General features: G+C 38.2%; 1 protein-coding gene across 2 annotated transcripts; it reads right to left on the bottom strand.

Annotated features, from left to right (window-relative positions):
• Positions 1-3,260: 3,260 nt before the first annotated feature.
• ZNF684 (zinc finger protein 684) lies at positions 3,261-11,954 on the bottom strand. Of its 2 annotated transcripts, none has more exons than XM_054571583.1 (5): positions 11,815-11,954; positions 10,477-10,515; positions 6,527-6,635; positions 6,119-6,214; positions 3,261-4,280 (listed from the first exon to the last, which is right to left on the bottom strand). In XM_054571583.1, the coding sequence occupies exons 2-5, from the start codon at positions 10,489-10,491 to the stop codon at positions 3,364-3,366; spliced, it is 1,137 nt and encodes a 378-aa protein (XP_054427558.1). In that variant the 5' UTR covers positions 10,492-10,515; positions 11,815-11,954; the 3' UTR covers positions 3,261-3,363. The 2 variants fall into 2 exon arrangements, with proteins under 2 accessions (XP_054427558.1, XP_054427559.1); XM_054571584.1 differs by lacking the exon at positions 11,815-11,954 and adding an exon at positions 11,142-11,198.
• Positions 11,955-12,324: the final 370 nt, after the last annotated feature.

Here is a 12,324-nt window from a genome sequence, read left to right as displayed (position 1 = left end):
GCCCTTCGTTGGCCTTTCACAGATTTCTTTTTTTTATCATAACCCGAGGACATTTTTTCATTGCTCTTAGGGAAAGAGGGAAAGAGAAAAACATTGTCTGGTTGCCTTCTCCCACACATCCCAACAGGGGATTAAACCCACAACTCTTCAGTCTACCAGATGACGCCCCAACCAAGCCACATCGGCCAAGGTGTAGGATTTTAAACAGGGCTGCTGGAAACCGAGACAGGTACAAGTGTGCAAGAGGGACTCTGTTGACTTAAGAGCATTCCTGCAGAGACACCAAGAACTCTCTCAAAACACAATGATCACAAGTTGAAATTTCACTTAGCATTCACTCCTCAGAAAGGACAACACAAACTAACTTTTTGATTTAGGTAAAGTACAATACTATGCTGGAGAAAAAAAATCAAATTTCGGGTAAAATTGCACGGATTTTGAATACTGTCTCGTCCAATTATCAGCTCTGTGATTTGAAGGTAACTTCTTCAGACAGTTACATCCCAAAGTAATGGTGATGAATAAATACCACTCTTAAAAGTGCTTACTAGTGTCTGACACTGGATATACTGGTTCTCTTCCCCACTGCCTTAAGGGGTTTACTGCCCTCCATGAGCCAAAACGCTCCGGAAAGGGGGTGAGGTACAGTTCAACGCACTGGCGTGGGCTCCCTACACTGCGGACACTCCCTGCAACCCAGCAACGCAGACCAATCTGCCACAGCTGCCCAGACCCGGGCTCCACGCCAGGTCAGCGGAAGCCCTGCCCTTTCTCAGCTAGCTCTGAGTCCAATGTCCCCGCGCATAGGGGATACCTACAGTTTTACTTCCTTCCTATGAACCGATCAGCCAGCCTTTGCTCTTCAACTGTCACAGGACGCTGGTACCAAACCAGCCAAAGCACTCACACGCCTGACTGGTCCAGTGCGTGTGTAGGGGAGCAGTGATTTGCCCAGATTTCCCAGGGTCCTCCGCAGAAATTCATCCAAGACTACATTTCCCATAAGACTCATGGAGCTTGGGTCCCAAAGGTACCAGGGGTTTCCTCTTCATCTAGTGGAGGTTTCTAGTTTGGTGTCGCTTGAGCTTCAGGACGAGCTCCGGTCATACTGAAGAGAAAGGTGTATGTCATTTTTACTTAATATAGACATGACATAGAGAGGACATATGCCATAAGACATGGCAAATAGAAAACAGGGGGAAAACAGACCAAGTGAGGTTTCTTTTTTTTTTTTTAAATAGAATTAAACTTTAGTAATAGAATAACAAATATATCTTAACTGTAAGTTAAAAATATAGATTATATAAATTAACACATTAGAGCCTGTCTAAAAGGATTTTTGTTTCAGACAGCCTAATTATGTTTCAAAGTTTTATTACAATCATGTTGTAAGGCAAGAGCAAGAGGCCAATTTCAAGTTTCATTCAGGGAAAAAGACTTTATATAGGAAAAGAGAAGGGATACATAAACATTATTTGCTAGCTACTACAATAGAAGGGAAGTTTATCTGACAGGCATCAGGGTGGGTGGTCTAGTTTCTAAAACTAGACCTTCTAAATCCTATTAGAGCCATTTAAAAACTGCTTATCAGGAATGATAATTTTTCCGAAAGGCCATAAAAAAAGGAAATCTTACCCTTTGCAAAAGCATGGATTGACCTGAAGAACATTATGCTCAATGAAATAAGCCAGTCATAGAAAGACAAATACCATATGATTTCATTCATATGTGGGACCTAATGAATAAAATAAACTAACAAAATAGAAAGAGACTCAAAGAGAGCAGACTGACAGCCGTGAGAAGGAAGGGGAGTCGGGGGCTGGGCGAAGAAAGGTGAAAGGGGTAAGCAAAACAAACGGACAGACTCCTAGGCACAGACAATGCTGCGGTGGTTACCAGAAGGGGAGGGGGTGGAGGGGAGGTAGGAGAGGGTACAGAGGGCATAAATGCTGATGGGAGGAGACTCGGGCTGGTGAACACACACTACAGTATGTAGACGGTGTATTACAGAATGTGTGCCTGAAATCTGTATAACTTTATTAGCCAATGTCACTCCAATAAATTCAATAAAAAAGAAAAAAAGTCTTTGACAGCAGAGAAGATATCATTTAGATCCTTAGGCTCTAGTATGCTTATTCTACAAAGCACTGTCATTCATTTATAACCATTATTCAACATTGCTTTTTAAAAAAAATAGCTAATGAAAGAAAAATAATGCAAGATAGTTGTAACTGAGCTTAAACTTGGAAGGAAGAGGGATTTCTGAATTTAGGTTCAAGCTGTTATAGCAACACTCAAGAAAAGGCATAATGGTTTTTTGATATTACCAAGGAATATTGTGGACAGCAATAAAAACTTTAGCTTAAATCCTTTTAAGGGGATATGTGGTACTAACAAACTGTCACATTCCAATGCAAAGTTGCTACGCAGAAAAACTTGCTCTTTTATGGTTAATGCTGCCTATGCTGTCATATAGAAAATTCCAGGCACTCCTATGAGGTGTCAACTTATTACCTATATATATATATTTCAGACCTAAAAACTAGCTCCTAGAAAGTTGCGAGCTATCATGACACCCTACTTTACAAAAATCAAATATAGATAACCCAGCTAAATGTTGCTTGAGTTATGCTATATCTTATGTAGATACAACAATGAAAAAAATAAGAATATTTGAGTGGAAATGTTTTATTTACATACTTATTTAAATACTTATTTTCCTCAATGAAATGCTTATTGTAATACAGAATACAATTGCTTTTCACCCTCTCAATTATTATCTTGTTAAATTTTTTGTTTTGGTGTTTACATAAGAAAACATCTTTATAACAAGTTTTATAATTAAAGAGGAGACTCTGGGATTCAGTGACACTGCTATGCCCGTTAAAAGTGCCAGCATATGGATAAAAATACTACTGAAATTCATACTGCATATTAAACCACATTTTCCCCTTGCATGTTACTGTTAGGATTGGAAGACAAAATGGTGATATATACTGCAGAAACTCAATAGTTATAATTTATTATTATGAATAAATATATTTTATACTCACACTTACATAATTGTAGAATTTGTTATAAAAATCAATCAGAGATGGTAAATTAATTCTTCACTGATTCCTTGATTATTTAATTTGTGCTTACTTTCCTAGCACTATTATTTATAATTCAATGTTTTCTGTGATCTTTTCTGTAAAAACTTTATTATCACTTCCAGAACATGATTGGAATTATTTATCTTTTTATGGAAATCTACTCCTTCCAAATTCATTCTAATTCTTCGATTTCTCCTCACCATGAATCTCTGCTATTTAATAAAATTTATTTAATATCTAAGGCGTTCTCATATTCATAAAGTGAATATCATGTATGAATTCTTTGATGTACAATAAGATTTGACTTCTGGGAAAATGCTTTCCCACATTTGTTACATTCATAGGGCTTTTCTCCTGTATGAGTTATCTGATGTCTAAGGAGATGAGACTTCTTGATGAAGGCTTTGCCACATTCAACACATCCATAAGGCTTTTCTCCTGTGTGAATTCTTTGATGAGTAACAAGCACAGACGTGTTGCCAAAGGCTTTGCCACATATGATACATTGGTACGGTTTCTCTCCTGTATGAAATCTAGAATGTTTATAAAGGGATGAACTATACCTGAAGGTTTTGCCACATTCCTTACATTCAAATGAGTTCTCCAGTGTATGAGATTTCACATGTTGAGTAAAGGAGGAGTTCCACGTGAACGATTTCCCACACTGACTGCATTCATAGGGTTTCTCTCCAGTGTGAAGTCTCTGGTGAACCACGAGCTGCGCTTTATGCATAAAAGCTTTTCCACAATCACTGCACACAAAGGGTCTCTCTCCATTATGAATTTTCTGATGAGTTGCAAGGTGTGCCTTCCTGCTATAGGCTTTCCCACAGTCATTGCATTCAAAGGGTTTTTTTCTTGTGTGATTTTTTTCATGTCTAATTAAATGAAACTTCTTTTTGAAGGCCTTCCCACAGTCCTTGCACTCATAAGAGTTTTCTCCATTATAATATCTATTATAATTAAGTAAGTCTAAAGTAGGTTGCAAACTCTTCCCATATGATTTGCATTTATATAGTATCTTTCTTGCATTTATATGATTTTTTCCAATATGACATGTGCTCATACTACCATGGAGTCTCTCCATAGTCAGAATTTTATTGAACATGAACAAAACTGAATTCAAAAAATCGTCTTTGCTTTTCTGGTGCTTCTGTGATTCATGAACAAATGGGCAGTCAGCTTCTAAAATGGAGCACAATAAAACATTCCTAGTTAATTTTTTCCATCAACAGTTACAGAAAGAAACTTACATAATTTCAAATCTAGTCTCTCATTTTGAAACGAATCCTATATTTGCCTTGCTCCTGAGCTTTAAGAATAAAACTCTAAAGAAGAAATGGGAGCAGATGAATGACAGCAATGAGAACAGATGGCTTAACTTGTGACTTGTAGAAAGACCGTAAAATAGGTGCAAGTTACAGTGAGTAGGGTACAGAGGAAGGCAAAGGTACATGACTAGCTCAAAGAATGAAGAGATCATCTCCGCCCACTGCAGAGGTCTGATTAAGGACTGGATAACCAGGGAACAAAAGACTAGGGATTTAAGGAAAAATATCAGAGGAAAAACTAGATTTGGAGGAGGCAGATCAGAAGCAGAGTCCTCACTACCTAATTTCGAGATTACCTGTTTAGGATTGCTCCCCCTTTCCCTCCTCCACATCTCTTTTTCCTCTTAAACACTTGACACCATGTCAGCTCCCTTCAGGAACATTCTTATATCTCTAGTCCTCTAACCTCACCCAAACCACAGCTCAGACACATTGGTAGACAGGGCTCCAAATTTACTATAGCTGGGTTTCATTATCCCATGGACTTACTTGTAAGCCCAGGAACACAAATGTCCAAACAGGTCATTCAAGAGCAAATCATCTTTAGTCCAAGTACATATTCTGTCTGCTTGCTATCATTTTTATTATGACTGGGTTTCTATATATGAAAACTGTCATATTTGTATTTGACAAGAACTGTTTTTAAATTCTCTCTCAAACTGCCTAACAAACTAATCCTCAGAAAGCTACTTTGGTCCTGAAGTTCCACTTTTTCATGCCTATCCTCAAAACCCTGTAAATCCCAAATCCATTGTTCCATTAAAAAAAGAAGAAAAAGAAAAAAAAAAAACAGAAAGAGGGGATTATAATCCCATGTATGAGATTTCTTCCATGTGGAGGTTTAGCACAAAACCCTTCGGCTCTTGCTCCTTGCCTTTTCTTCCTTTATGGAGCTGGGCTGAGTAGTGGTACACCGATTCAAAGTTGGAGGAGAATTTCCAATAAATAATCAAATTACCAAATGAAGCAGAAAAATGGACTATAAGGTAGATAGGTACCTCAAGTTGCCAGTGAGGCTAAAGATGAGCAAAGTGGGGTACAAAGGTGGGATGTATGATGCAAGAAATGATTTTTTTTTTAAGGAAAATAACTAGAAAGAGCATGATGTGACTAAAAGTTTTGAAATAAAAACATGTAACACATGCTGAACACTCACTATCTGACAACTATTTGAAGAGCTTTCCATGCATTAACTCATATAATCTTTACAAGGAAACCTGAGGTAAAGATTAACATTATCCCTATTTTATAAGTAAAATTGTGCTACAACGTAATTACGTTAGACAGTGACTGGTGTAGTAAGACTTCCAATCCACACAATCTGACCACACATATGGAGACATATGGAAAAGCTCTGCAATCATGCTGGGAAGGGGAGTGAGGATTTTAGGAATTAAGAAAACAAAACAAGGACCTAGATGAAGCGGGCAGTGTGAGAAGCCAGATTACAGGGGAGAGGGGCACCCCTTCACACAGAGGTGAGAAAACACAAAGAGCAGTTAGGTGGCGGGAGTGAAAGTCGAAGTGTCATTTCGGGACCTGATGGTGTCCTTTGTTATGTGTCAGGCATGCCTGGTCACTTCCAAAGGTGTGTGGCTTTTAGGAGATGCTTCCCGAAAAGTATTTCAAAGGTACCAGTCCCTCACTGACTAGTTCCAAAGACTTTCATCTACTTGGTTTTCTCTCACTCACCCAGGTGGCTCCACTGTGGGCTCTTTCCCTCCACCGCCTGCAGCTTTTGTCCTTGCTCCACCTTGAAGATTGCCTTCCTCTTGGTAACTAGAGCTCCTGTTCAAGGGAAACAACAGAGAACTGGGAACAAGGTGCTAAGGACAAACAACTACCTCACATCTCAGGTCTGCCTCCTTGGGTGCCAGGGCCTGAAAGGATGACAAAGTGTTTAGAACAGAAAGACTCTTCTCCATTTGGGAGCATAAAAAGACTATCTAACCCCCGAACAGGATGAAGAACCTTTGATCACTAAGATGCAGGGCCAAACTTACTAAAGCTTCAATGTTCACAGCTTTCACAAGTCTTCAAAGATGGGCACTATTAATATACACTGAGTTACAATGAAAAGTTACCACCCACTGTCCTTACCCAACGAGATGAGGTTTCTAAAGTTCTCCAACATCACATCCCAATACAAGGCTCTCTGATCACAGTCAAGCAGCTGCCACTCCTCTGAGGTGAAGTCCACGGCCACATCCTGGAATGTCAATGGCCCCTGTTAACAGTACATTGATCTTCAAACTAAAGTGTGAATCACTTGGGGACTTGCAAGAGAATCATGTCAGCCTCTTATGCTCATGTTCATGTTCACTGTTGAGTTTTCAGAAACTTATATGTGGTAACTACAGCATGTTTGATTCAGAAATAGACTCTGTGATAAAAAAAAAAACCCTCATATTTAAAATATTCAACTAGTGCCAGGACAATTCAATGGGGGGAAGTATAGTCTTTTTAACAAATGGTGTTGGGACAACCAGATGTCCACATGCAAAAGAATGAAGCTGGACTCCCCTCCCACATACACCTCACATCATACACAAAAATAAACCAAAAATGTGTGAGAGACCTAAATGAAAGAGCTAAAACTAAAACTTCTTAGAAAAAACATAGGAGTAAATCTTTGTGACCTTGGATTAGCCAGTGGCTTCTTAAATATGACAGAAAAAAGTGTAAGTGACAAAATAAAAACTAGGTAAATTGGAATTGATCAAAATTTAAAAATTTTGTGTTTCAAAGGACACCATCAAGAAAGTGAAAAGACAACACAGAATGGGAGGAAATATCTGCAAATCATATACCAGATAAGAGATTTTTATCTAGAATATAAAAAATTCTTATAATAAAGAAATAACCAAATTTAAAAATAGTCAAAGGATTTGATCAGACACTTCTCCAAAGACATATTTAGTCCATAAGCATATAAAAAGATGCTCAAAATCATTAGTTATTAGCAAAATGCAAATCAAAACTACAATGAGGTATCACTTCAAACTCACCAGGATGCAAAAATTAAAAACAATGACAAATGTTAGCAAGGATGTGGAGGAACTGGAACTCTCATACATTGCAGATGGGATTGTACAATTGTGCAGCAACTAAGGAAAACTGTCAGTTCCTTCAAATGTTAAACATAGAGTTACCATGTGACCCCACAATTAATTCCTCACAGGTATATACCCAAAAGAATTGAAATACATGCCCACACAAAAACCTTTGCACAAATGTTCATAGCAGAATTATTAATAATAGCCAAAAAGTGAAACCAATACGGGTATCCATCAACTAATGAATGGATAAGTAATATTGTACATGATGCAACACTGTTCAGCAATAAAAAGGTATCTACAATATAGTTGAAAATATTGTACTGGGTGAAAGAAGTCAGTTACAAATGATCACATATTGTATGATTCCATTTGTATAAGATGTTCAGAATAGGCAAATCCATAGAAACAGTAAATAAATTAGGGTTGGGGGAAGAATGGAGTAGGTATGGGGTTTCTTTTGAGGGTAATGAAATGTTCTTGAATTAGATAGTGGTGATGGTTTCACAACTCCATGGATAAATAAAAACCAGTGAATTGTATACATTTTAAAACAGGTCAATTTGAAATATGCAAATTATATCTCAATAAAATTATTTTAAAGTATTGCTTATATAGCCTTCACTCATAAAATATTTAATGAGGGCCAGATACTGTACTAGTGATGCAAAAATTAAAATAAAATTATTACTGCCCTCAGAGATCTTAAAATCTATTAGGCAATACAAAGTAAACATGTAAGTGCAATAAGATGTTACAGGAGCTATAAGGTTTATATACCAGACTCACATAAGCATAATAAAATAGGAAGATGTGGATTTTTGTTAACATGATATAATATATCCTTTTAACCATAAAGCCAAAATCATGTTTAATTAACTTAAACTGAAATTAAAAAGGCATTTAGCTACATGTCTATCACAAAGAGATAGTTAAGACCGGAGAGAGCAGGGGTCAGCAAACTACAACACATGGGATGGCCTCCTATTTGTGTAAATAAAGTGTTACTGCAACATAGTTACATTTATTTACCTCAACTACAAGGGTAGAGTTGTGTAGTTTCCATAGAAGCTATATGGCCTTCAAGCCTAAAGTATTTACTACCTGGCCCTTTAAAAAGTTAAGAGACTATGTACAGTTTATCCCAAGAAGACATACATAGTTCAGTATTGGGAAATGTAATAGAAATTCTCTAAACTGTTATACTAGATAAGATAAAACATATAATTTTTATTGACAGGTATTTAAAAAGGATATGCTAAAAAAAAGTTCCCAATTTATGAAAATAATCTTCGCAAGCCAAAAATCCTTAACTTGATTAAAAACAAAAACAAAAAACAACTGTCTATCAGAATACAAGAGGAAACAGTGAAACACTAAAAGCATTTCCATTAAAAATGTAACAAAAAGATTTTGGCTAGCAATTGCATTCAAAATTATAATTACTAGAAGTCCTGTTCCTTGTAATAAGATAAGAAAAAAAATGGACACATATATACTGAGAAGTCAGGGACAAACTCCATTTGAAGAGCATATGATTGTTTAACTGTAAAATCTAAGAATCATCTAAAAACCTCTTGGATTTCATAAGAGTTCCATAAACCGACATGCAGCCATGTGTCACATAATGATGTTTCCATCAATGACTGACCACATAGACAACAGTAATCCCATAAGATTATACTAAAGCTAAAAAATTCCTGTCACTTAGTGATGTTGCAGCTGTCATAACGCCAAAGCACAACACACTACTCATGTGTTTGTGATGATGCTGGCATAAACAAATCAATTGTGCTGCCAGTCATATAAAAATATAGCACATATAATTAGGTACAGTACATACCACTTGAAAATGATAATAAACTAATATGTTACTAATTTGTACATTTACTATACCTTTTATTCTTATTTTGGAGTGTACTCTTTGGACATATTAAAGAAGTTTTCTGTAAAACAGTTGCCATGTGATGCCAGCAGCAGCAGCCCAATACATTTCATGTTTATAGTGTGTCTTGACTGAATCATTTTCTCTTGTGCTTAATCTCACGTTGTTTTATTCAGTAATATGCTGTGCAGACTTGTAGCCTAGGAGCAACAGGCTATAGCACCTAACCTACATGTGTAGTAGGCTCTACCATCTAGGTTTGTGGAAGTGCACTCTACGATGTTCACACAATGCCAAAATGGCCTAATGACATAGTTCTCGGTCGTAAAGCGGAGCATGACTATACTATCAAACAGATTAACCCACACTTTCCTATATAAAAGAATAACCAATAAGAAAATATAATGAGAAAATGTCTATATCATTCTCAATAACAACTTTAACCACATGTAAGAATAAGCATTACAAAAATTGTCCAAGAATTACAATAATAAAACTATAAAACTGTAATGAAAGACCTATCAGAAAAAATAAATAAATGAAAGACTCGTTATTGAAAAGTCACTAATTCTCTCCAAAGTAATCTAAAAGTGTAATGCAGTTACATACTTCTTTAAGGACCTTGACCACCTGATTTTAAAATGCACATGGAAGAGAAAATGCTCAAGAATAGCTGGAGACTCTGGAAAGGTACAAGGGTACCTTTTACCGATTTTTCCAGATGAACATTAAAAGAGTTTATATAGTGCTGCCTGGCACTGTGTTCTGTTTGCTCCAGAGAGCACCCCAAGAAAGGCACAGGAAATCTGATGTTATATATACTACAGATAAATCTGGGGAACTGTTTTGCTTTATCCTCACAGACAATGCCAATACTTTAACAGGTTGGTTATCCATTTTCTATGATCACCAGGAATATCGGGTACACAAATGCAGCTCAAATTTACTCCAACTAAGTGTAAACCCTATGACCTGAAGAATATCAGCTTAACCATACTCTAAATTTTCTTTTGGAATAACCTATTCAATCTACTTTTTCCCTGACTATACAATTCCTTTTTATATGGATTTTTGAGAGATTTAAATGACTGAATAAATAAATGTCTTACCTGGAAGCTGATCATTTTCTGAAACTCTTGCACGGATATCTATGACAATAAAAATGGGGGAAGAGAATAGAAGGACGTGAAAAACCGGGACTGCAACGCAGAGCCGAGCTGTCAGAACAGAAGCCCCCACGCTACAGCCTCAGGGAATCCCACGTAGTGGGGTAATATTTCTAGTAAGTCAGAAGAACCCCTATTTTATCAGCCCCGATCTCTACTTGTGATTGTTACGAATATATGAATGTTGTACATTTTTGTCCTACTGATCTTACAGAAAGTTGTTAACCTTTGAACCAGTGACTTGTCTTTTCCGCAGACTTAAAAGACTAACTAAAAGCCTGGTCTCTGAAGCTCAGTGTCTCTGGATGCGTTCCTTCCTCTGACTCTCTGGTCTGTGCTCTAAAACTGGGGTAAGATATCTCGAATTAGGTTGGCTTTATTGCGGAGGCTAGATCCGGAGAGCCGTGGTTTTTTGTTTTGTTTTGTTTTGTTTTTTGTTTTCCCCCCCCCAAGCTGGAGCCCTTCAGTTTAGATTCCAAATATGCGCCCCCCCGCAGCCCCGCTCCGCCCCCGGAAATTCACCGTCTCCCATGGGCACAGCGCTTTTTCAAATTCCAGCCAGCACTGCTGGGGCCCTAGAAAGGCTAAAATGTGCAAGAAGGACTCACAGCTTTATTTACACAATCTTCACTGGAAGACCTGCAGATTCCTCTAATGACCCTTAAAGAAATTTCGACAAATCTAAATTTACTCAGAATTCACTGCTCAAATATTTCAAAAGAGGAATGTTTGTTTTTTGCAAGGTGCTATCTTCCAAAAAAGAATGAAATTTGGAAAAACTTATCTGGATTTGAATCTCAGCTCGTCCACATACTAAGCTATGTGAAGTTAGCCAAGTAACTTCACCTCTCTCAGCTTCAGTTAATTCATGTATAAAATGAAGATAACAGCTACTTCAGGTGACGGTTGTGAGCATACCTTAAAAAGATAGCATGGCAGTATCAGAAATACTTTCTTCCCAGATACCTTGAAATTGTTTAACATTTCCTGTTACAGGTTCTGGTAGGGCCAAAGGTGCACTTGTTACCAGAAAGGTCCAGTGTGATGCACAAACTCCTACACAGTGACCTGCCCCAGACCCACCCGGGATCTAGGAACCCACTGAGTGGCAGTCGGAGCCCTGCGCTTCTATCTCTGATCTACTCCGGAATTGAAAAGGACCCACAACCCAAACACAAGGTCACCACACGTGCAGTTTGTTAAATTTAATCTTCAGTTGAATAAGCCAATAAACCGGCCCCCGTCTTTCTCTCCGCCCTTCCCTTAGCCCTGCAGTCATACCTGTCAGCCTTACACCGCCACCCTCCCAGCTCGGGCTCAAAGTCCTAGATCAGTTTACAGAGCTCTACTGCCCAAAGTCTCGTGAGCAGCACGCACACTGATTTATAACACAGGTTGGAAGATTACAGAATACTCGCTACCACCCCATTGCGCGTGAGCGGAAGTAACTCCCCCCCACCCCCCGCCCAGAGTTCCCAGGCTCTCCTGGGTTATAGGCTATCCATCCGAGACTACATTTCCCATAAGACCCGTGGGGCTCATTTCCGGAAAACCTGAGATGCCTCCACCTCTTTTCTGGGATTCCTGGGTTGGTATCTTAGGGGTTGCCTCAGGGCCATGCTCCTCTTTAAAAGTGTTGCTAGCAATACTGTGACCTTACAAGTATCCGCACCACAGTCTTTCCTGTAAGTCAGCCTACAGCCTTTGTCATGGGCGGGAGGTGCTAGGCCGCCTATACAGCCACCAGCTCTGCAGACAACACTGGCACCAAGGAATAGCAATGATCCAACA

The sequence above is a fragment of the Pteronotus mesoamericanus genome, unplaced genomic scaffold (assembly GCF_021234165.1).
Source record: "Pteronotus mesoamericanus isolate MK-2021 breed Mesoamerican mustached bat unplaced genomic scaffold, CSHL_Meso_final contig_221, whole genome shotgun sequence".
In the NCBI taxonomy this organism is placed as follows: domain Eukaryota; kingdom Metazoa; phylum Chordata; class Mammalia; order Chiroptera; family Mormoopidae; genus Pteronotus; species Pteronotus mesoamericanus.
Note: the sequence above shows the minus strand (reverse complement) of the source record. Positions and strands in the feature narration are given on the sequence as shown.